Source organism: Mycteria americana, chromosome Z, assembly GCF_035582795.1.
Source record: "Mycteria americana isolate JAX WOST 10 ecotype Jacksonville Zoo and Gardens chromosome Z, USCA_MyAme_1.0, whole genome shotgun sequence".
NCBI lineage: Eukaryota > Metazoa > Chordata > Aves > Ciconiiformes > Ciconiidae > Mycteria > Mycteria americana.
In genome coordinates, this window is record NC_134396.1 from 44,274,492 (window position 1) to 44,301,029 (window position 26,538).

Sequence of the window (26,538 nt, forward strand, 5' to 3'; positions counted from 1 at the left end):
TTCAGGAAAAAAATGCCATGCTTAGTTATTTTATATCACAGCAAAGGAAAAAGTAATCTCAAAACCTTGCCTAAACAAAGTCAAATACTCAGTGAAAAATTGCTAGATTAAGCAGTTCCTTTTAGATTATTATTTTTATAAGGACATGAAAGGAAAGATCGCATTATGCTCTCTATTTGTTCCCATATACTTATTTTGATAGCTACTATGAATTTATCATCCAAGCACTTCATAATCTTCATAGCCCAGGATGTAGGGTTTTCCTTATTTTCAACTTCAGGAACACTTTTTGGTTCAGTTCTGCTCCATCTTGCACTTATGATCATACAGTGCTCTTAGAAGAAGGAAGAAAGCGTATAAATTGTTCTTCATAGTCATAGGAAGGGTTTACTGAAAAAACAACCACAACTCAAATCCCTTTTCAGTGTGGAAGGATATGGGAACATCCTCTTCCACTTCCTATTAAAACATAACGTGCTTTCCTAGTGCCTTTGTTGCTGCAACCCAAGCTCTTTCCATATGCACCTTTTCCTCCAATTTTCCTTCAAATGTTTATGTCTAAGCGCAAAACGTGCATCTTGATAATCTGGGCAGAGGGGGAACAACAGCAGTGACTATACAGGCTATATTATTACATTTCATTACAATTAAAAAGCCTGAAACAGAAGTTTGAACTAGTTAGCCAAACAGAAAAAAGTTCCTTTTTTTTTTTCCCTTTAGGAAAATCACATTTTCCTTTAGGCCATCAGTTTTTCCCTTCTACATCCCTCTTCCTTCACTGCAACCAAAAGAAGCCCCTATACATACCTGGTTTCTTGTAAGTGACATAAATGTAGAGTCCAAGGACTATGACATATGTTAGAAGTGCTGCCCACCAATTAATGACAAACATCACAATGCAGCACAGAATAGCTCCAACAAGAGAAATCCACATATTGTAGTATTTGAATGCAGGACGCCAACCTAGTAAAAATATAATTTGGAGGATAGAAGAGAAAAGAGGGGGGAAATTAATTTAATCACTACTCCAAAGAAGGAAGGCACTATTCCTCTTCTCCTTCCCCAGTGTTTTGCATCACATTTCATGTGAATGCGTGACAGTTTCAGTAATATACAAACTACTTTGTCACATTTATGCTTTCAATTTTCCAACACCTTTCAAATGAATTTGCATCTTTCTTACATAGATATGTAAATGTTCCTAATTTTGCCCTCTAAAAGCCTATCTCAAAAGGAAAGTTTCATGATGCTTGTGCCAGTATGTCTATTGAATCAGACTACAGAAACCTTCAGCAATAGCTTGCCTGACAATTGATTTTTGCTTTCAAAGGTAGTATAACATGAATCATCAGCTCGTGACTTGCTCTCTCACATACTACTAACTGTTTCTAGTTATGTATTTTTACTATTTTCACATGGTCAGAAATTTTCATCACATGAAAAGGAAGAGGACAGATATATCCAAGTAGAACTTGCATATGTCAAAATACTGGACTGTCACTGTTTTACATCCTTACTTGTCACAAGTTTATCCAAAATCAGGTAAATAGACACACCCCCACTACCACACCCAAGATTAACAAGTGTATTAGACATAGAACTGTTGTGTAAACAGTTATGCACATGCTCTGGCAAAATAATGGTACCTACCAGTTCAGCAACTTAAGAAGCTTTTAAAGGCATTATTTCAGTACAAATGCATGGGTATGATATACATCTCTTCTGCAAGTACTGGGTTTTGGCTTATTCCTATAATCTAACTAGCCTCACATACCAAAGACTATAAAAATGTGGCAATACCACCTGCAATCCCAGTTTCTTCTGGACTGGAAGGTGAAACTTACTAACAGAGAAATCCAAAGAAGACAAAGGGGTGGTTCTTGAATGCCAGATACTGAATTAGCAAGAAAGCTTTCTTCAAGACTTTCTGAATAAACACTGAATTATCTTGTGTTCCCTCAGCAAAGATGACAAAATTAGTAGCTCCCAAGTTCTACTGGATCACTCAGTCCTCAAAATTTCAGAAGACCCAAATACACACCATACTACACTTGTAATTCGGATGCACCATGAGAGTCAAATAGATTTTTAGTAACTAAATTAAACTAAATATTAATTTATATTAATACCTTTTAAATGGTATTTATGCATAAAGAAATTGCAGGCTAAACTCTCACCCCCAAAATGTAGTTCCTACCTGGAGATTTTGCAAGAGAAGCATGGAATACAGAGAAGTTAATCAAGGCATATGAGGCCAAGAAGAAGTTAGAAATAATTGGAGCAATGACGTTCAGTTCCGCTGTAAAACCAAAAACAAAGCAGGCTGTTAGGAAAGATATCATCCAATGGCTTCGTAGATTCCAGAATAAAAAATCTGCCACAACCTTATTTTCTGATACATTCTAAGGAGAAGCAGTTTGTCCTTTCTGTTCAACAGACCGAGCTATTATCTTAATGGTCTTATATTTACTAGTTTATCTTCTAGTGGTCAGGAAGTGTAACTTTCAGTTTTAAAAATACAACCATTTTGCCACACTACTAAGTGTTCCGGGACTGCCACTTTTGAAGCACTACATACTTTCTCAAAATAACTCATTGAGAAAATTTCTTTCCCACCATGGCTTGATCAAACAGTGCACCAATACACTGGGTTCTGAAGAATATCAGAAACCATAGACAGAGCATTAATGCATCTGCAGTACGTCTCTAGCTCAATTCTCAAACAGCAAAGAACAAGATACTAATAACTTTGAGACAATCAACTATGGTGAATGGTAACAGCAGACAAAGTTAATGCGAGCAATGTGACAAACATGTTCACCCGCCTGCATTTTAAATGAAAAGATGCATCAATGGTACTAGTATAGGGCATTATTACAGACCAATACCATCACAACAGTGATGAGTACACCCTCTTTAGTGAAAGAGATGGAAGAAGCTGATGCTCTCCTTTCCTTCAGGCAGCATGGTACAGACCACTTATGTGTGAGTACACAAAAAAAAAGGTGATCAAAATGCAGAATGTGCCATGTTAGTCTGCAGGTTTCTACTTTTTGTAATCAAGCTTCCAGTGAGCATGCTGCAGTAATGACATCATGGGTATACCTGTGCCTTAAGCAGACTTGGGGGAAGGATGAAAGAGCAAACGGGGAAAAGAAGTTTAAAAGCACTGGTACAGGACTCATGGATGGACACAGCACAATTAGTTTGCCATCTACATAGAACACATGTAATTCTACCTAGACTATCTTTACCTTTAGCAACAGCAGCATCAGCACTCATCTCTACTGTTTGTAACTTAACAGAAAAACACACTTTAAAAAATATTTTTCATGCAAGTTTGCCATTTACTGAAGCTGTCTGTAATTATTAAAAATCTGAAATAAAAACTTTCATATTTACAAGATACAACATCTCTATAACTCAGGCAAAAAATGTATTTTTATTGATTGATAGTATCTAAAGACAGATACCTGCGGTTATTAAGAAAAGTGCAGTATTGCTACAGTTCAATTAGAATTTATTGCAGTTCTAGACATAGTTATATCTAGAAGATAGGAGAAAGTAACCCTCAAAATAAACAGATTTAGAATACTGGCTTAGAATTAAGCTGTGCATTAGATGTCTAGGACACTGTCATCAAGTCATGATATGGAATAGAATGCTTTGTAAAGGACAAAAGGATATTGAGATTTATTATAATTTCAAACTAACCAATTAGTATGAATCCAAGAGCAATTAAAAATGTTAGAAGATATCCTCTCAGTGGTTCATTGTTCTTCCCATAGCCTTTAGCAAACATCTGAAATCCTGGATAAATGTTGTCCTTGCACAAAGCCTAAGAAAAAATAAAATTCAAGAGTCAGCATGCATTGTGCTCAAAATGTATCTGTACTAATGCTTACTAATGCTGTCTTCCACTGCATATTATCTTCCTGAAAGAAGAAGGTTTATAGCCACCATGTACTAATTCTATTTTCAATTGTCTTTGCATCTTGACATTTTGCATTTTTAATATTCTATCCTTCAGTAATTTGTATCTATAAGAACAAGCTTGGCTCTTCTGTAAATAATTGACTATTTCACTTTACTGGTGTTTTACAATCAGAAAGAGTGTTTCTTTAGAGACGATGTTTTCTCAGAAAGTGGAAAGTTTGCCCCATGTATACACTAGTTCGCTGCATCAATACTTGTGCTTCTATTCTGCAACAAAATCCCTTCTACATTTGACTCCCTGCTGAACTTTGGGGAAAGAAGGTCAGTAGAGGACACTAAAGTTTTACCCAATTAAAGAGAACTTGTAAGACAAAGAATAGATTAAATGGTTAAAAAGAAGGTAAAGCAAAATACATTCAGGAACACGAACAAACTCAAATTTAAATTATTTACATGAGAATGGGTACGCGATTATTTTGATAATGTATTCTCTGAGAATTAAGATTCCACAGCTACAGGTTCTACTTCATGCTGTCTCCTTCTGTGTTTACTCTGAGAAATGAACTAATCGGTTATCTTTGTATGTGCTCCACTGTTACTTACATATAAAAAAAACTTATCATCAAGTAGTTTGTAGATTCCTGCAATGTTAGTTGCACCACAACTAATCTCTAAACTAACCAGAAACACATGAGATCTGGAACAAATTATAGTCTAGCTACATTTAGTAACAGTAACACACTGTCTTCCCATTCTAAGCAACAGGTAAATATTACATCAATCTACTGATGTCAACTGGTATGAATCATGATGGCAGTATGTCAGAGTCCTCTTCCAAAAATTCTGATTCAAAAGTTAGTTGAAGTTATTCTTTAAAAGATTATGGTTTTGCTTCCATACCTACCTGGAAGATCTTAGGTGCACTCACAAGAGACGCTAATGCAGAAGACAGGGTGGCTGAAAAAATACCTGCAGAAATCAGTGGTGCAAATCCCGATACCATGCTCATCACCTGAAAGCAAAATAATTATTTTTTTAAAAGAATATGAAAACATATAATATACAAATGGATGGCAACATTAACTACACAAACCGAAAAATAAAATACTATGTACCCTCCACTTAAAAGCTGTTTGAATATCATGCATTCATTGATATGAATGAACTAGGGACAAATCAGAGGACATAAATGGATCCCAATTTCATAACAAGAGAAGGTGGCTTTTCACACAATATATAGTCCAACCACATAATTCTCAGGTCAAAACAATCAATGGCAAAAGTCTCCATGGGCTCGTAAGAGGATTAAAAATAAGTCATGGAAGAAAAATACATTGGAATTTGTTACATATTTTGACTAGCCTACCCCTGAATAACATGATCTCAGAAAGCCCAAGTGACAAAACAACTGAAATTGGGGAACATCTTGGGAAAGCTGATGGTCTTTCTCAACATCTCCATCACTCTAAGTTAAGCTTGTTTCCCATTCAAAAACACAAGGACAGGACAAACTTGCTTTCAGTCTCCCCAAGATCACATCCTAGAACATCTTTGTAACCCCAGTGAGTGAAATACAATATGCAATTCTTGGTAGACTGGATGACTAACAAAATGATAAATGCTCAGTAAGCTAAGTGTAAAAGAACAATGTTGATAAGACACACACACACAAAAAATCCCAAATTAGAACCAAAGCCGTTTCTGTCTAGTTGCCATATAGCCGAAAGGCCCTCTTCTACCATTCTATTGATTACTTCTGTATCATAGCTGCATCCAGCTTTGCATGTGTCAAGTGAATTAAGATACAGAACTATGTATTTAAAAAACAATCAAGGTTTAAGAGTACTTTTCTTTATGAAACAGAAGCCTAAGCTGCTTGAAGACAGCCATTGTTTAAGAATTTTATGCCATTTTGAAAAAGCTTATGTTTTTAGTCAATGGACCAAACCCAGCACAGTGCCTTTCAAACACAGTGTGTCAGAATGAGGTTCTGCATCATTTGCACTGATTACTTGCCTCTCTCATCCTGGCAACCTCAGCTAGAGTACAAGGAAAGGGACTAAGGGAAGGCAAGAAAGATCATGCAGAAGTGTCCAGTTTTTAAGTTACTGTCACCTGAGGTTGTAAAATCTAGCTGTCGAAAGCAGTCTTACTAGGTAGGACATGCTCTCAGAAACAATATACAGGTGACTGATGAAGTTTTATTCACATTCCTAGGGCTAAACTAATGATAAAATTTCACGTTTTTCCCCAGATCAGACTGAAAAAGACTGCTGAGTCTCTCAAACATTCAACTGAATCTCTACGCTACATCAGGTTGCATTGGTCAGTTCAAGGCACGCCTTGCCTGAAAAGAGAAATTAAATAATTGCAAGTGCATAAGATGCAAGTGAAGTAGCTGTCATAGTAGTGTAACAAGTGAAGGAGAGAATTTCCTGAAGCATATTTGTAGTTGACAAAGGTAGGACAGGCCTTTATTCATAGATGAGTAAAACTAACGAGGCATACACATTAAGCTATCCCTCCTATGCCCAGGTTTAAGTCAGTTTTATAATCAACAGAAAAAGTTGCAGTTGTAAATGCCAGTTTGTAATAACCCTACACTATATTTCTAGAGGAGAAGTTAAGGGTGTAAATGCTTTTTACTGACAAGTATTTTAGAAATAAACCTTTCCTATAGCAACGTAATAAACAAGCATAGAATAATCTTTGTAAAAGCAGTATGAAAACTTTCCTCCTTGCAAGGATGGCTTGATCAATCTTCCCTGGAAGGACTTCTTATGGACAGAATCTGTGTATAAGTCTCCATCACTTTTCTTCCCATCCAATTTAAAACATTGTTATTTCGTGGCCTTCACTTTACTACACTTGCATCAACTTCTTGCAATTTAGTTCTTACAACCTACTCAGATTTTACATTCTCTTTCTAGGGTCTGTTCATTGCCTCCATTTATTTACATTATTTTTGAATATTACGTCTGTTTTCTAAATTTGAGAGAAATCTGCGTAAGACATATGCAGATAACATTTGTCCGTTTAAAAGCTAGTAAGTTACGACTTAGGTTACTAATGTAAGAGACTTTAGGAAGCTTCTTCTAAGTGAGGGAACAAAAGGGGAAGCAGTTCCAGCAGAACCAGTATGCCATGGTGTTAAACACCACCCCCCACCCCCCCCCAACATACACACCATAATCCAAACTTCATGACCACAAAACCAAGGAGCCCACATATGCAGTTAGTTATAGCACTGAAATTTTCATCCTTGAAAGAACATACAGAATTGGAAGGTTGGAAGGACAGATATCTAGTAAGAATGGCCCCATTAGCACTGGTGTGGTAAGACAGATATATAGTAACTGCTAATAAGGGACTCATTATGTTTGCTTGGCATTTACTGTTTAGAGAATTTCTTAAATTACAAACTCGTGGGATAATGAAATACGTTTTGACTACAGTTTCAGTTCTTTGGTCCAGCCATTGTGGAGCAGAAAAAAAAATGCCACAAGAAAACAAACAGCGGCTTCTTTAAAGTTAGATTTTTATAATTAATATGGACAAAGCATTGTTCAATTCCCCTTTCCCCTAACTTTCTTCAAATGTTTTACAGCTGCCTTCCTTTATATGAGTAATATTTTAGCAGAACTTTTACACTGTTTCTGGAATGGAGTTTCATGCTACTTTCAACTTTCATCTAAAGTTGACCAAATTCTGCATTTAAATTACCCAAAGCTATAATTTATTCTAGTGAAGTTCCAGGCTGAGGCTACAGAGCCCAAAACAAGTTTCTGATGTTACTCTTCTACCAGGTGACAGCCTGCACACAGAAATCTCGCTGACACTGAGCAGAGAAATGTCTGAAGCCTCCAAGGACCTGTAATTCATTTGCATTGACTACAACAGAAACTAAAATGGTCTTTCTATGCAAGTCTGACTAAGCCTGTCTCACCAACTGTTCTTATTTTAAGTTTCTTAGCATCATCTAAGCTTTCCACAGGTAAATCATACTATAAGTCATCCATTTGCTGCCCAAACACATTCAAAACCTGAGCTGCCTAAGCACTAACTTCAAATCAATTATTTGCCAGAAGAACTGAATGTGGCACAAAGTGTACCAAAGTGATAAAGTCATCAGGCTGTGCACACGAGTAAGCTGGCACTTTCAACCTCAGAACCTGCATGCTTACAAGCTTAAGACAAATTCAACAATCTTCACTCACTTTAGGGATTAATTTATGTTTGTGAAATATTTGTTCTCAGTTATTTAACCTACAGAAAGAAGTTACATTTGTATGAAGACCTTGAGAGGTACATAAGCTTGGAGCCCCCCCCAATGAATTGCATATAAAAAAAAATATCTCCTTACAACTACCATTCAGAGCTACTAAGTTGAGAACCATTCAGTTAGAAGATGGGCAACAGTTTATCTATAGGTAGACAGCCTCTCATGCAAACGATTTCCTTCTGACATCTTCTGAGAAGACAGAATCAGACTCTTCTCAGACATGCACAAAAAAAAGCTGTGAGGATGAGAGAAAAAACAAACAGCAAGGGAAAGTCCAACTGGGTATTAGAAAAACAAAATTCCACAGAGAAGGTGGCTAAGTACTGCAGCAAGTTGCCCAGAGATGCTGTGCAGTCTCCATGACGAAGTTTTCAAAACCCCAAGAAAAAGGGGGGTGTACGGGGCACTGCATTCTCTGTGCAGTCCCTGGCCTTGAAAGTGTCTTTTCCTATTCAGAACCCACTAGTTTTTCCACAGTGAGAAGAAAGAATAATTTGGGAGATAGAAGTACTCTTTAGATGAAATGGTAAGAAACTAGAACATTAATGACTAACTTATTAGAAGTACAAGCAACATGTAAGGCAAACAACCTTACCAAAGTTATGACTTAAAGAAAAAGATACAATCAGAGGAAACCAGTTCTGTGCTATTCTCAGCTGTACATTTGATGATATAATGTGTTCTTTTGAGCTTAAACAAATGAGGAAACTCATCAGATTTTGCAGAATAATTATTCCTACAAGAGCAATTCTGAAGTGTTTCTAAATACAGAGTTTTTCTAAACCAGAACAAAGTAACACCACACAGATACTCAAAATATTCCACTATAAAAATGTATTTTACTCTAATAGAATGGTCTGCACTGCAACATTATTTCAGCATGTACAAAACAGGTTTTCCACCCAGCTTTGCAGGTAGGGCTGTCAGCCTAACATGCAAGTAGTACATGCAAGGAGTATCTGTACCATGTGTACTTCTGATCAAAACCCACAAGCCAGCCATCTTTTTCATTAGGTGATTTCAGCTTAATCTCTAGCCAACTTTTTGTATGCCTGTTAGAAAAATTTAGGGTAAAGATGGACTACCACAAAGCAAGTTTAAGTCAATCAACAATAAGTATGTTTTCCTTGGTTTTTTTCAAACCCTTACCAATAGTACATGGACATCCCAATTATCTGTGAAGTGTAGTTGAAGACTACGAATTACCCCATGAGTTCTAGAGGATTTTTAAATACAGTAACATCACGTTTTATGAAGAGCCACAACATTCTTACCATTAAAGAGGATACTGTGACAAATATGTAAAACATTATTTAAAAGTCAGCATACTTTCTAAGAAACTTGAAAAATTAAGGAACAAGTTATTGACAGAGGCTATCTATGATTACCATGCATCACTACTGAACGAGTACTTCTATCCACATCATTGAATGATGACATTCATACGTCTAAAGAGAGAAAGTTGCAGTCCCACCACCTAACCTAAGCAGTTTATTCAAAAGAGTAAATATTTATACCACCTGTGTATAAACACCCAAAAGTTTTCAACATAGTGACGTTGTTCTTCTGCATACTAGCTAGAGTGTACCATTTACTATTCCAAAGAAACCTTATATTTATGGAGATAGGCATTTTTAGCCTATGATTTCTCTTAATATGTAATTCAAAAAAAGAACAAACACAAAAGCCAATAAACAGACTTAGGAGAAGGCTTTATACCTGGAAATTGTTCATCAGCCCATACTGACACCCTGTCTGACAGGATGAGAAATCATAGTTTAATTTGCAAGCTGCAGTAGTGCAATTTGTCAGCTCAGTGACAATCGTGTTATTAACGTTCCCTGTGGCATCTCGAACAACACAGGAACCTAGAGTGGACACAAACACAAAAAAGAGCATTAACAGGCTGAACCTGAACTTAAGGACATGCGTCAAGCTCAATTCCCTTTTTATATAAGCGTATTGTCACAGAGCAACCTTAAAATATGACATTTATGTTTTTAATACATTTCGGTACTAAGGACATCTTGACTATGAAAAACAAATACAAAGAAGCAAACTAACTGCTCTCATGCCTGAGATGATCTTCAGTTTTTTAATAAATCCGAGTCTACTAAGAAAGGAAAGTTTTAGCACAGAGGAAAACAATGTCAATAGACTTCCAAAAGTTTAACAGCACAACTTTAGCTCAACACATTCTTTCTCTGAGTCACGAGTTTCCACATAGCTCTTTAACTGAAGTTAGTATTATGCACCATCACTTGATTTTACAGTTTCTTTTTTTGCCAATTTTCCTAGAGGAATGCACTTTTGTAGTGTATGTACAGATGTATGTAGACAGGTGTGCATAGTGTTGCAGTTATTTCTTTTCCCATCAATATAGCTCAGACATTCAAAAAAATGAAGCAGCTTGTCATGAAAGCCTGTTGCAAGCCATCTTCCAACACTTAAACAAACCACCTCCTATGTGACTGTGGTATTTTAAGTTGGTTTCTTGGTCAAACACAAAGCCACACAGTCCCATTCCTACCACATTTTTTATAATTAAGTTTATCACTTAAACTGCTGTCTTCAATTAGTCTATGATTATTTGTAATTTCACTGAAGAAATTTTATTTGAAAATCCTGAAGACACAGCATTTCACCCCTGAAGTACTAAGAAAAACTAAAAAGTACTAAAAAGCCCACAAGTCTTCCACTTCAGTTTTTTGTCTCATAAAAGGACAAAAACTAGAGCAGAGTAGCTATGGTTTAATAGTTGAGGTATTCAAATTGTTTGGACACCAGCAAGTATTTCCAGGAATAGGAATTAAAGAAGCAGTGGGGAAGAGAAGAGGGAAGTCTGCAGAGCAGTAGCCAGAATTCCCATAATTTGGTCTTTTAGGAACTTGAATGACAAGGAAGTCCTGGGAACAGAACCATGTGACTACTGAGGACCTAAATTACTTACTTACAAAATAAGAAGGAGGGCACAGATGGGCTGCAAGCTTAAGTTTCACCAATAACAATCCCTGTTATCTATGTAATTTGTCTCTCTTTCATTGGGAAAATGAATTCCTAAACACCCATACCATATTTACATTGCTTCTGAGCTGTTAGAACTTGATTAACAGTCCACAGTAACACCTGGTCCTGGTAGGTGGACATTACTTAATCCTTCCACTTTTCAGATTTATTTTTCAGTTACTTATTATGCCCAATTGGTTAAATTTCAGTAAGATTTTCCTATATTGATCACCTGTCTTATGCTTTTCTTGTGGGTACGTGGAGGGGCTAGGTTTTTTGTTGTTGTTCTGTTTTAAATGGGATTAAAAACTCTGTATGAGAAAAAGTTTCATCGCTTCCACTACAGAAGTATTTGCCCCAGCCATTCAAGCAGTATATAATGGATGTGACAATATACTTACTAGTTGAACTTTGCATGTCTTAACCCTACTCAGAAGTTTGGTTTTTTTATTAGAGCTGCCCTTGTTTTTAAAGCAATAAATTTTGTTCTTTGAAATGCCTTTCAAGAATTTTGATATCAAAGTTGCTTATGCAATCTTCATCCTGCCACCTGCACATCTGCATTAGTCCCTTGCTAAAATATGAAACTGTGCACTTTTTCCTCACAGCTGTTACCTTTTTGAAATAGGCTTCCTAGCTCTAGCAGTAGGATTAGAAATTTTCTTCTTCTAAGCCTTCTCTACTCAGTTTCTTAACCCTCTTACTACAGAGCATGCAAATACTGAGCTAAATTCAGATCATCATCTTCCCCTTCAGACATGACTACTCAGTGACATTTACTAGCCCCTTCAAAGTTTTAAGGGCTTACTTAATCACTACTCTGGAAACTTACAGTGGGGAAAGGAATAAAAGTACTTGCATTTATCTGATTCCTGATCCAATGCCTCAAAAAAAAGCTAAATTTCACTCATCTCATAATCTCTGAATTCTGCAATGGCCTTTTCTAACGAGCAGAATTCTAAGTGTAAATTATAGGAGGCAGCTAAGGTAGGACATTTCTAATGCATCAAACAATTTCATGTTCAGTTGGTTTTGCAAACTTTTCCTTTCACAATATGAAAGATGAGGTTTTTCATGTTTGAAAGATGATCAAAGGATTCCATTAACAAATGAGCATTAATGAGCATTTTGCTCTCATGTGGGTTCAAGTTCAGAAGTATTCAAATTTGGTAGCAGAGGTCTATGTGGTCAATCTAATTAGGAAATACGTGTAGGTCATTATGCTGCATAAAGCACAATCACTACAGAGCAAATATTTGGCAGAGCTACAGTACAAGGTTAGCCAACAGAGGGAGACTAGCAAGATTGGTATCTTTGGAAAGGAAGTATCATTAGTGGTAAGATCAATGGTACTCTTATAAATGAGAAATTCATTCAAAAGGCAGCACAGCTAAGATAAGGCAAGGTCTTTCATATAACAAAACTGATTACTGCTGCCAGAAACTAATTTATGTGACATGAATAAAAACATTTCCAATTCTAGGCAAGAAATATGCAAGATACGATCACAATCTTATGTTCTTAAGGTTATTAGAATAGAATTATTTTATGGGTGGGAAAAACCTGGTTGACCATTGGTGCTCTAGAGCAAAACTGATAGAGAGCATCAAACCCCAAGGCAACTTCTACAGACAATTTCAAAGCACTGTGGGGTGGGGAAAACTGGGAAGAAAGGTTATACAAGACTCAGATCAGTCTATGATAGTTTCTCTTCTTTCCACATGAAAATTACATGACAACATTTCTGAACAAGACAACACTTCTGGAAGTGGGTTGGCCAGATGAAGGTACCACTTACTCTCCTCCCTCTACTGGGGAATTACTGCTCATGCATCCTCACCAAAGAGCTGTTTCATCATCCCACAATTCACTTCAGGTAAGTAGCTGACTACCATCATCTTCAAACCAATACAGGTGTTTGTTCAGTGAGTATTTTCTGAAAATGCACTTTTCTAATCCAGGGATTATCCCACTGCTAAACTGTAAATCTTTTAACATAAATAACTGCAATAAGTTAGGAAACATCCATATGAAGTCTTTTGTCATCTTTAGTCTGAAGCACTGACTAGTCTTAGAAGAACATCACTCATTTTAGGAAATTATAAAACCAGCTGAAAATTGAACCTCCAACAATAAAAATCAGAAACCTCTGGCTATTACTTTCCCCTGCATGAAAGTCAATTACATAATGACTTTACATCATGAAGTATGTAAACCATGTCAAAACACACCCTCAGAATGGATGTGACAGGATAAAGTTAAAAACATTCTCTATTTACCTACAGATACTGCAATTCCTACGTAAACCAATGTAGTAATGAAGATGGCCAACAGCGTTCCTTTAGGTATGGCTGACTGAGGATCCTGAAAGAAAAACGTCAGTGGACAGTGATGACAGAGATACATGTACACTCAGTGTTTGTGAACAGTATTTGCTAATTCACTACTCACCGCAAGATCACCTGAGATATTTGCACCAGCAAGTATGCCAGTTGCAGCAGGGAAGAAAATAGCAAATACAGAAAAGAAAGTTTCCTCATGTCGGAAATCTGGTCCAAAATTCTCCATAAATATTTCAGCTGTAGAAAAAGATTTAAGTCTATCAATATTCATATGGAAACTACAATATTAGCCCATCCCAGCCACTATTAGCTCCATGAAAAAGCTGAAAGTCACAGCTGTATAACCTTCTTAAAATTAAGCATAGAACATTTAAGTCCTAATTTATCACTTCAACTCAAAATAAAAGTCACAGTAAACTTAAATATCCTTTAAAACCAGAAAAAGTACTTACAATATCATCCTGCTTTTTTAAATTTAATACAATCAGTATTAAGCAGGCAGGACCAAGTTTTGGCCCAATAGCTTTAAGGAACAAAACTGCAGAAGTTTGAAAGAATCAGGGAAAAAATCTCTATAGTTAAATAGGACTATAAACTATTTTAGATGTTTAACTTACATTATGACAGCATGTCTCCTCTTTGCAAAGATATTGTTTACAATACTATCTGTTCCAACATACCTTTATAACCAAAGAAACCTTTAGGCTTCTTGCTATCCAAAGGAATAAATGTTCCTATGACAAAGTCTCCAATAGCAAGTATGAGGATCACCAGTAAGACTATCTGTGCCTGAAACATAATGATTGCAGTCAGACAGAAGAACATGCTCCTTTTCAGTTTCAAGCTTCAATATTTATATTTTAGAATACAACATTTACTTGATTCCAAATTCAGCTTTGTCTTCTCAGTTTGTTTTCCACAAATAAATAAGGCAAGCTGGAGAGAATACATAACGGGATTTTTAATAAAGAGAGAGGAATAATTTGTAAGTTTAATGTCCATTCAAAAGAGAATTTGCTATTACTGTACCCCTCAAAGTTATACTTCTAAAGACAAAATACTTAAAAGAACTATTTTCTCCATAAGCCTTCCAGAAGGGATGGATTTGAGTAGATTGAAGAAATTCAAAAGAAAAGAGCTCAATGCACACAAATGCTAGGCGTATTGCCTTACTAACTGTGATCATAATACTTTGTCTTATAGTCTAGTATGCGGTATTTACTTCAAAAAGAATTTTATTACATCAGGAATCAAACTGCTTTTGTTTGCTATTTTATACAACGGACTAGATTATTTGTTACACTCTCATGTTCTCAACCCTTATTTATCAAATTAAATTGCAGACTACCACAATTACTTGTTAATTTCTAGTTTTCTTGAGACTTTTTTCATTACAATCTAGATTTTTAGCCACTGTTCAATAAAACCATTATAAACCCTACAGTTGGAACAAGAAGTACTTTGAACAACGCCTCAAAAGTGTGAGTAAAGATAAATCTAGGCATTGAAGAGATGGTTCAGGTTTTACATTTAAATAAGCAGCCACACTGCCCTGTTATTTTGTGTTATTTGATTCCTTATAAAGGCATGTGCCAGTGGCTCAGGGGAAGCTACTCATAGTTTGACTCTTTTTTCAGGCCTAGGATCAAAACTTAGTATGCAATAGCACTGTGGCACTGCTGATTGTTAACAAAACAAAGTTTTCAGTTCACGCAGCCTTGCAAGAAGACAGGGTAGTACAGCAATAAGAAGAGCATGACAGCCAACAGCAGAGTTAGAAGACCACCTGAAGAAACCAGTTTGTGCATCCTATTTAAATCTCTCCTTTGCCAAGCCTACAGAACAGGTGAGAGGTATAAGGATGCAGCTGGGTGCTTACAAGTCTTCAATAAGCCCAGAGAATTCAACGTGAAGGTACCACAGAGCAATTGTCACAAGTGGATTTATCCAGTAACAAACATAGGCTTCTCCCTGAAGCTAAGAGCATTTTCTCATTATCTTCCTTACATTCAAAAGTCTCAGACAAAGAATGGGCTTCTAAGGAGTTTGGTGGTAAGAGATCACAAACTCTGAAAAGTCGTTTTTTTAAGCAGGCTTCCCTGGAATACCAGTCTCTCTTATCTTTTAGATCTACTTCAAAGGCATTATTTTAGATTCCCCTTGTCCCATTTTCCAAGGCATTCTCTAAGTCACGGGGAAGCCACAGGAGAACATCATAGATACTTTAATCAAGAGGGAAGTATTAGTGTTTTGCTATGCTAAGCTGTATGCTAACCCACATGAAGTGCTTGTTTGACAGGTTCAGTTGCTTACTATCACTCCTACCTGCCTTCTTCCATGATGCAGAAACCAAGCCAACAAGCCTTGATTTTTGCATTGAGCACAGGATTTTTGAAAGCTACCTATTTCCTAATAAGGATGACGTTGCAGTGATACCACAGTTTGGTTTGACATAGAAGCACTAAACAACAGGGGTATTTCTACGCAAGCTATTGTTATAGAATTGCTCATGCTACGGAGCAAAAGCAAGATATTTCTTGTGACTAAGTGACAGTGGCCAGAGGGTTAATAACTAATTCATTCAAAGGAAAAACTAAATGGTTGAGATTGAGGATAGTGGCGTTCGAAGCCGGGCACATAAAGATACCATGATGAATTGAAGTTACACACAGTGAAGGACTACCTGAGAAAGGTAAACAATTTTTAGAACTGTGCTGTTTGATTTAAAAGTACATGCCGAAGTCAATTTCTGTAGATTCTTTTCTCCCTGTGGTAGATCCAAGTAATGCAATTGATCTTCACTTCCTTATTCTACGATCCCTATTTCTAGGGCTGGAAGCAACACTGAGAAAAAACCTCTCTCATTTCAATTATGAATATCATCATCATCTTGACACAGGAGCACAAGAAACTGTTATAACACTTACATGAAGAAGCTCCTTCAGTTGCCTTTCACTGCAGAAAATAGAGCTATTGTGAACCAAATATCAAATGGGAAAGGAGACCAAGTGAGGCTCTTCTCTATTTTTGAGCACACTATGGACGGATAGTCAGAAAAAGCCTATCAGGTGCAGGAAACACTGAGCAAGCCACACTGCCTAGTAATGCAGAGCAGAAAACTAATAAGGCAAGCTCTATACTAAGGTATCCTACGATCTGTATGTGTTTGTTTCCACGGAGTTGACCTAAGACCATGCAGCCACAACAAGATGAAGAAAGTAGATTTCCCCCTCCCACATGTTCACCACCACCAACGTTCACAACCCTCTTCAATGCTGGGCCTAGTGACTGCATCACTATGTCTGGCTGTTTCCAAGTGAAAACAAAACCAGAAGAGAGTGGAAAGAAAGGTAAGAATACTGGTTCCGAGTTAGCAGAAACTACCCAACTTCAGACTGGCTTCAGCTCCAGCCCTGTATTTTCCATCCACAGAGCCCATTTAAAGTTCCCAGTAAGGGAAAATTCCCATGCTAATGCTCTTAACTTTTCTTGTTGTGCTGTAGTTATCCAGAAGAGGGTAATACTGTTAACCTACTAGTCAGTGTCAGTAAGAGTAGATTATGCTGGTTTTTAGGTTCTCATAGATGCTTAAGCTTCCAGTGGAGCAAAGTGGTCTAAGGTCTGAAATGCTGTCTAGACCTGCACATGCTAGTGCTAGCCAGAGAGCTATTACATAAAAACTGCCCACTGACTGACTTCTAACGTACCATGCATGCAATACTGAGTGCACTAAATATACTGAAGTAAATCAAACAGCTGAGGTAGAAAATGGAATCAAAATTATGCAGAGAATAAAAGAAAAGGTGATAGTTCCTTACTTTGGCTTCCCATTCCATTCCAGCAACAGAAATGCCCAGCAATATAACCACTGTGATAGCCCCTATGATTCTGATATCATTCATTTCATCAACCATCAACGTTCCATTTTCCTAACAAAAAACAAACAAAAAAGTAGTCATATACTTTATCAAGTACTTACCTTCCCTACTGCAGAATAGCATTTTATTGCCTGTAATTTATTAACAGAGTTAATCTCTATAACACAAATTTACTCATTTTAAATTCCCTGTATGGACACAAGTAATTGGGGTTTTGCCCATTTTAAATCACTGAATCTTCTAAATGGAAATGATCATTCCTATTCATAGCCCACGCCCAGAGAGAACAGCCTGTCTTCAACTGCCAAAGATTTAGATTAATCAGCAAGGCAAGTGCTACCATCTTGCCTCTATACATGTATTTTACTTGCTGTTCACTATTATTATTAATTCTTTTAATGTATTCCAAACTTCTTCCCACCTACAAAAAGTATGGTTGAGTTCTTCTCAGTATTACATTTAATCAAAAATCCAACACACAAATAATACTTGGTTGTGTTTAACTTAAGGAATTGTTTTTAATAAGCAGATCTCCTTTGAAAATGAGCTTAACATAAATGACTATCACTTACAAGAAACAGTTCACTAGTAAGAATATCGGCATTAACAACTTATGATTCTGCATCATTTATCTGTACTGCCACTCTTCTTCTCAACAGCCAGCATGGATTTCACCACAAATTGTACATTTTATTTTTTCAGGGAGATAAACAGTGTGGAAAGTTTCCATTTGAAACCAATGACAATTTGTTTTTTACCAAAAAGCTACTGATGACAATCATATTTTATGGATATATCAGTAGTAGCCTTGTACCTCATTCCATGTCTTTGAACTGGTCAGGGCAACCTCCGGTATCAATACAGGACGGGGGATGAAGGGATTGAGAGCAGCCCTGCAGAGAAGGACTTGGGGGTACTGGTGGATGAAGAGCTCGACATGAGCTGACAGTGTGCACTCACAGTCCAGAAAGCCAACCATATCCTGGGCTGCATGAAAAGAAGCGTGGCCAGCAGGCCACAGGAGGTGATTCTCCCCCTCTACTCTGCTCTGGTGAGACCTCACCTGGAGTACTGCAGCCAGCTCTGGAGCCCTCAGCACAGGAAAGACATGGACCTGTTGGAGTGCATCCCAGAGGAGGGCCACAAAAAGGATCGGAGGGATGGAATACCTCTCCTATGAGGACAGGCTGAGAGAGTTGGGGTTGTTCAGCCTGCAGAAGGCTCCAAGGAGACCTTATTGTGGTCTTTCAATACTTAAAGGGGGTTATAAGAAAGATGGGAACAGACTTTTTAATAGGGCTTGTAGCGATAGGACAAGGGGTAATGGTTTTAAACTAAAAGAGGATAGACTCAGACTAGCTATAAGGAAGACATTTTTTACAATGAGGGTGGTGAAACACTGCAACAGGTTGCCCAGGGAGGTGGTAGATGCCCCACCCCTGGAAACATTCAAGGGCAGGTTGGATGGGGCTCTGAGCCACCTGATCTAGTTGAAGATGTCCCTGCTCATCACAGGGGGGTTGGACTAGATGACCTTTAAAGGGCCCTTGCAACCCAAACCATTCTATGATTCTATGATTAGATGACAGCTCAAACTTGCAAAAAGGACAGTGTAATCAATATAACCACTATCATGCATATACCTTGAGCAGCTCCACAACTGTCTCTGCAAAGCCAACAACATACATTGCTACTGCAACAGCATTGGCAAATGCAAAAATCAGACCTATGGCACCACCAAACTCTGGCCCCAGACTTCTGGAAATTAAGTAATATGCTCCTCCTGAAAGAAAAAAAAAAAAAAAGGACAAGACAAAAAAACACTACATGAAAGAGCCTAAGAATAGACAGTCATCAGCAATTTAAAGTTTACACGAACAAGATGTTATTTATTCTTGCGTCTTCCCTGATTTATTAGAAAATAACCCAAAACTCAGTATTTTAGGGACACGCATGCTGAAGTTTCAGGAACACATTTCAAGTTTTTAAGAAAAGACACCAGTTGGAAATAATCACCTGACTCATGCACCACATCATACTATTCAGCTATGCAACCATTTCTATGGTTAAAAAACAAATTGTAAGACACAAGCAGCAGTATTACTGGGCTTTTGATTTCAAACTACTCAAAACACTTGTGCATAGTTCTACTATTACACATTTTCATTAGCTATAGCTTAAGAAACTAGCAAAGTAGACTGCAATAAACCCACTCAAGTTCCAAACCTCCACAACCTGTTTCTTAAAGCTCTGTTGGGAATCTTCTGTATGGGAATCTTCTGCCCTCCCATGGGACTCTCAAAACAATCACATGGCCACTCTATTTTCCAGAACCTATTCTTCGCATTTTTGAGCTTGACAAATACATCTCAAACCCCACATGTGACAAATGGAAAACTGAGTATCTACAGCATTAGAGAAGAGTAAAATTAAAAGAATGTAGCAAAGTCACATTCCTCCAATTTAAGGTTAAGCTTTCTAGACAGAACAAAATCCTCCAGCTCCAGTCTGAAGTAACTGAGTGCACATTAAAAGTTTGCAACAGGAAATCCTTAATTTCACTGCATTACAGTTCTTGTACAAAACATATGTAGGTACCCAGCTTTGACATACTTTGCAAACGAGAATGTTAACGTAAGAAAAATATTACTGTAATGTAAGATTTTCATAGGAACAACTGTGATTTTATTCTACAGTTTTTCCCATTCAGCAATTCAAATTCTCTAATGAAGTATTATTTTGCAAGAGTGACTAAAAAAAAAAAGGCTCTCATAAGAACAGGAAAATCCAATCTGTATAATGCAATTTAAAAAAAAGAAAGGGCATTTAGAAACTAAGCTTGACATAATGCTAAGATTCATAGCTGATCCTTCCCATTGGGTCTGTCTACTTTGTGACAGTGAGATTTTTCTCTTCATTCTTAATCAAGAGAATTTTATAAGCTTCTATTTTAATTCCACCACATTTTCTATTAGTAGCAGTTTTGTAATGTCATGAAGCAGTCTGAGCATGTCAAAGGCACCAACCACTTACAAAACAATTTTGTAGGAATTGCTAACAACAGCACATAAACCATGTAAGAATGAAAACCATCACCCTCAGGAAAGCTGGAGATAATCAAGAGTTTGGAGAATTTTTGTGTATTAAAAAAATCACGACAGAAGAAGAACATGTCCTTTTGTATGCTCTCATACAGGTATAGCTTATTCTTTTATAGGATGTATTTTTTCATTAGTAAGTTTTATTTCAGGACATGAACACATACAAGCATACATGTACATTCTTATGCAGGAGAATGTGCAAATGCAGGAGAATATTAAGACTCTATTCATTCCTGGATATGTGTTTCTAAAAATGTTTCTATTCCAAAAATTAAGAATAGATAATGTTTCTTCTGCAGTGGAAAAGCAAGTCACCAGTCAAACCAAATTAGTAGGCTAATTATTGACTTTTCATTAATGACACGACTGCTTAGTCAAATAAGAACATAGGGAAGACTCTGCTCCTCAGAAAACTAACTCTTCCCTACATTTCATCCATACTGGTTTTTCCCCAATGATAAAAGAACTGGAAAATAAGTTAGAGGTTCCACCCTTAAGGTGTACGCTTCAGAGTAATGAAAGCTTTAATAGCTTTATGAAGGTAGGTTTACCTCCTCTTACAAACCCATTTGTGGCTATTGCTGAAGTAGACAGTCCTGTAATAGTTGTCACAACAGTGGCCATTCCAATAACCAAGACAGACAGACCTTTTGGAAAAAGAGAGGAAAAAAGGCGTAAGTCCAGCAGTATGAAAATGTACAAATCTTCAACTTAACTTGCTTTAAAGAATTAGCCTTGCAAATACAACACATTTACTGTGTGTGGTCCTGCACATTCAAGCAAAAGGCTGCTTCACTCCCCTTTTGTACAGAGAAAGTTTCCAGGACACAAACAAAACTGGATAAATGTTCTGTCTAATCAGCAGAGTAAAAGCTGTATCCTAGAGCTTCAAGGAAACACATGCCTTTTGCAGATGAGAGATCTTCTACAGTCCAGTACTAAGTTAAGCACTTGAAGAAAATTGTTTACAGACTATATGCAGATTTTAATAATCAGAAATCAGAAGTTTATCTCTCCAGTTCACTGAAGACTTACAAATGTAAATTTTAAATTACATACCTTATAGCTAAATGAAAAAGTCTAAGTAACTTCATACTGCTTAAAGTTTTGATAAGGGTAAATTACCTTAAAAACTGGCAATATTGAGGTCATTTTCTACCCATGTTTAAAGTGTAAGCTCAGGATCAACACCTCATTTGGATCACATTTAAAAGTCACTGTAATCAAATTATAACATTAGTACACATACCTATTCCAGCTTGTCCTACAATCCATGATAGTCTGATGAAGAGCATCACACCCCAGATATTTAACATACATCGTACCTAAGATAAACCAGAAATTTTACATAGGTTAGGTCTTACATCTGCAGTCATTTCCACTAATCCTTCACTCCAGTTTTTAATGTTGTTGAAATCATCCTGCAGTCTTTCCTCAGCACTTTTCAAATTATTTCACAAGAATAGGATTTTTTTAATTAGACAAGTTTAGGTTTGATTATAAAAAAAGGGAACCTAAATATGATTAAAAATATACTACCTTGAAATAGATAAAGTTACAGTACTTCAACAGCTGACACTTGTAGTATGTCTTGACCAAACAACGAAAATAATTTAGACCCCAACCTTTAAGATCCAAAATTCATACTACAGAATATGTGACTAAAAATAAGATTGTGAGGTCTACAACAATTGTGAGGTCTACAACCCCAGTTCACATCTCCCACAAATCTCCCCCCAGAATGCACTAAAGCAATATCCTACTAAATAATTCATTCTTTTCTAAAAAACAACCAACCCCCACAACTTCCCAGTCCTAGAACTTTTCTATCTTACAACACAGCTGCACGCTAACAGGATGGGGGGTGGGGTGGTGTTTATTTTTTTTTAATCCTTGTATTTTAAACTCTTAGTCCTCAATAAAATAGAGTTTGCACAGTACAGAATTTAGACAGAAGGCTAACAGCAGGTCTTAGGTCTCTCTCTTACCTAAAGAGTACGATATCAATCCTACAAAAAGTTTAGCTGGTCATTAAGACCAGAAGGGAGACAAGGACCTCTCCAAACCACAGAAGTAAAAAGTTTTCAGAAATTTAAAAAGTCCTTTGCAAAATGTAAGTCACCTGAGCTGGAAATATTCACCTAGGCAGGCTATGCCTACCAGGAAATACTAACTGCAACTTTCTAACCACTGAAAAGGAGGAGATCATCCTCCTTGAAAATTTTAAATAGACTTTGGAAAAAAATGGTCAGCAACATTTATCCCATAACTCTTTAATACTCAGAATTGTTGCTTACAAAAATAGTCCAATATAGAATTTGGGTTTGGAGAAATTCAAAGTCAGCTTCATACCTGCTTTAAAATGAGTAACTCTGTCCTTCGTTGGGGTACAGAAGTCCGTAATACCTGTTTCACAGCTATGACAGGCACTCTCCTTCTCCCAAGGTAGAGAATATGGTGACTTCAAGACTTGTAAGGAAGTTGCTAATACACAGTGGAAGCTTACTGAACTAAAGTTTGGTAATCTGAATGCTGAAGTTCAGCATGTTTTAACCAATTGTTGCATTTGCAGCCACCACAATAAATTCTTATAGCTTTGGAGAGTACGTATTAATCATGGTTTCTTTTTGCCAAAATATTAGAAATAGTTTAATACGTACTTGTAATAAAATCCCCCATGTCACCCTTAATTTTTCACTACTCCAAATGGGGACAGACTCAGTTTTTTCCGCCATGACTATATTGTATTTAGTGTTAAGACTTCCACAGCTTAGGAGAAGATGACTTTTTGTAACAGGTTCCAACAAAATTTAAATACTTAATCCTGGTCAGGTTTTGCCATATACATGTAGGTACTCTCCCTAACACTGTATTTTTTAGTTCTCTAAAAATAAATAAATAAAAATCAAGTTTTCTAACACTTCAGTCCAAAACTTTACAGATCCAAAGTGAACACACATTAACTGTATTCTCTCCATTTACATTTGTCTTTGCCACTTACGACTTATATGTATTTTTTCTACTACATATGAATCTACTTACGTAATCTTTTTCCTTCTTGGGAATTATGCAGCTTCAAAACTATAAAACCTGTGCTAAGAAACCATGATCCCTTCAAAACTTGAAGTCCTGAACTATTTACTTCCTTAAAACTCAGTAGAAGAGCAACCCTTCCTAAAATTATTGCATTTTTGATGTCTCATCCATATAATCTTTTCTTTAGACAACACTATCACAATCCCTCTCAAAAAAGAATGTTATTAGAAAGATCATATCTATAAGAAGCTGAAGTACAATACATCAGACTTACCAATACACCTTTTATCCAGCCAAATTTGACCACCCCTTTGCTATCAGGTGCATAAGTGGCAGCTGCTTCCCCAGCTGGCGTGCCTTCCTCTCCATTTGCATAGCCATCTTCAAAGGGCTCCTTGGAGGGGGGAGGAAAAAAAAAGTTCATCTTTTATGTGATTAACAGAGTAGAGAGGGCATTTGATACTCACATTGTAAAAAAAAAAAGTCTACTTCTGCAAACAGAAAAATTAAACAATGACATGGCAGAAGTTTTAAGCTTTTCCTTTATGTGCTTTGCATTAGGCACATCTCAGATTTCAAGGACTATAAAACAAACTTACACAGACGACTTAGGTATTCTGCTTCAGTTAGAGCAAACTATTAGCAGTCAGAGTAATAAATATTTTTAAGAATCAGTTCTACAGCCCTAAGAAACAAACATCTGGTCTTTTAGAAGAGCTACAAGATTTCAAATGCAGCAACTTCTACAGCACAGGAAGTTTAACTTCTTAATATGAAAGTGTATAATGTTCTACCACAAGTTACTGGTCTCAGCTGTAGTATTTCCTGTAGTTCAGACTCAGCTGTCATTTGATCAATTTTTCAGGAAGTAATTATTCATTTCCCTGCAAACTATTCTCTATTCATTGTAAGGGGATGCTGCTAGAAAGGAGGGTGGGGGAGTAGCACTTCAGGGAGAAGGAGGGAAGAGAAGTCTCTTCCCAAACACTCTGCCCCGTTTAAAAGGAAAGGATGACAGATGCAGAAAACACCAGTCCTGTGGACAAAGACCAACTTGTGGCTTTTCTTTACAATTCAACTCTCATCCTTACAATGCAGAAATCTTAACTGTTTCATAGGTATTAAAAATATGTGTATATATACATACTTGTTGCATGCTTGCTTTTCAAGAGGCAGTTTTGTTTTGCCAAGCCAGGCAAACACCTAAACTTTTAAACTCAACTTAAATATTTCCTACACTTGCTGTAAGAAATCTGCAGGAAGCACTCTAAGCAAAGTATGTTAGTTATCCAAGGCAACAAGTATAAAGAATGAATATACTAGAAAGTCCCTGAATACCATTCAGAGAATACTGTTCAGCAAACCAGCTCAAGCAGTATTTGTGAAGCAGTCCGCATCCCAGAGGGCTTAGAAAACATTTAAGCAATTAGAGGTTCAATCCCAATGAGGTAAGGGGCAAAACTCCCATTCACTAAATAAGATACAAAATGGACTGGACCCAAATTATGCTTTCAATAAGTATAAGAAGCTGAAGGGACACAGTAAGAAAGTTTAACATGAAATACTTTATTGGATTCCTCCTCCTCCTGATACATTAATACAAAATATACCATCAGCACAGAGTCCAGAGGAAATATTTATAGAACTGTCACTTATGAAGGGTGTCATCCATATCCCCTTACAATCAGCAGTAAACATACAAAAACAGATTAAAAAAAAAAATCAGATTATGTCAACCTTATCCAAAGGTCATTAGCACAGATTCATGTCAGTGCTTCTCTCACCGACTCTGCATTATGAAATTCTCATTGAAACAGGTGTACCTGCAACACATCTGGAGATCCTGTATGACATATGCTTTCCACCAGTAGGCAGAATCATCACCAGTTTGCAGATCATTACCTTTAACAGATAGTTTAAGTTGTAGGTTTTCTTGCCTCCAGAAGGGATTAAAAAAAAGGAAAGATATATATGTATGTTATACACATATATATTTTATATGTATGTGTGTATATATATGTATATAATGTGTTATTACATTAAACAGAGGACAAAAAGAAACATAACTGGGAATTACCCGGTTTGCTGAACTGCAGCTCTTCTGGATAGAAGAGAACTAATGGCTGTAACTTCTTAGGAGATTTGCACAGCCTTTGAGCAGATGAATGTATTGATTTGCTGTTAATTTGTATTCAGGCACTCAAACTTAAACCAAATCAAAGAAGAAGTGGTGTGTGATCCATTTAGAGTGGTAAGAAGAACAGTGAGGACCAAAAAAGAGAACTACCATGCTGCTACATTTAAGATTTTACATAGAATTAACTCTAGCACCTCTACGTCAAGAAGTACAATAATAATTAACTAGTTTTAATTTAATACATACAGCTACAAGCCACTCATTTGCTGAGCCTACGCTGACCTGCCTAAACCAGAACTGAGGAAATGGAAAGCCCTCTAATCAGGCTCCTCACCCAACTCGGGCACACCTGAAGCTCACAAGAGAAAAGAATGAGCCTACATACTGCCCTGCTCCAATACCCTTGAGTACTGGTCCTTCAGATTACTTTCCTAGAAATGCAGGAATAAACCTCAAAACTCTTTCTAGGTATTAATGTCTCCCTCATCAGATTCTGCTGTTTCCAGCAGCACTTACCAGAAGCTTCTCCCCACTCCTCCCCCACCCACCTTCAGAAGTAGGGAGGAAAAAAGAAAAGATACATTAAAACAAAGGACAGTTTAATAAACATTTTTACAACCATGACAACAAAACCTCCAATCAAGCATGCAACAGTGTAACTATATATTATTATTCCTTCATATAAAATCCATTCTTATTTCTCATAGAAAAGCATCGCATTATATTTGCAACAAACTCAATTTTAAAGAGTTGCATAAAGGGAGTCACATTTATATTATCTAAGCAGTTTTTATGCTTTGGCCAAGAAAACTGCCAACAT

At 36.8% G+C, this 26,538-nt stretch overlaps 1 protein-coding gene across 2 annotated transcripts in view; it reads right to left on the minus strand.

Moving 5' to 3' along the window:
- Positions 1 to 26,538, minus strand: part of SLC12A2 (solute carrier family 12 member 2) — a 62,901-nt gene that overhangs the window by 20,845 nt on the left and 15,518 nt on the right. For both annotated transcript variants that reach the window (XM_075488435.1, XM_075488434.1), the window contains exons 2-14: positions 23,856 to 23,975; positions 21,795 to 21,870; positions 21,097 to 21,192; positions 19,088 to 19,227; positions 17,385 to 17,495; positions 14,247 to 14,355; positions 13,676 to 13,803; positions 13,504 to 13,588; positions 9,938 to 10,086; positions 4,841 to 4,948; positions 3,715 to 3,838; positions 2,198 to 2,299; positions 808 to 963 (exon numbers count right to left, since the gene is read on the minus strand). In XM_075488435.1, the coding sequence (XP_075344550.1) occupies positions 808 to 963; positions 2,198 to 2,299; positions 3,715 to 3,838; positions 4,841 to 4,948; positions 9,938 to 10,086; positions 13,504 to 13,588; positions 13,676 to 13,803; positions 14,247 to 14,355; positions 17,385 to 17,495; positions 19,088 to 19,227; positions 21,097 to 21,192; positions 21,795 to 21,870; positions 23,856 to 23,975 (1,504 nt within the window). The remainder of the gene's footprint in view (positions 1 to 807; positions 964 to 2,197; positions 2,300 to 3,714; positions 3,839 to 4,840; positions 4,949 to 9,937; positions 10,087 to 13,503; positions 13,589 to 13,675; positions 13,804 to 14,246; positions 14,356 to 17,384; positions 17,496 to 19,087; positions 19,228 to 21,096; positions 21,193 to 21,794; positions 21,871 to 23,855; positions 23,976 to 26,538) is intronic.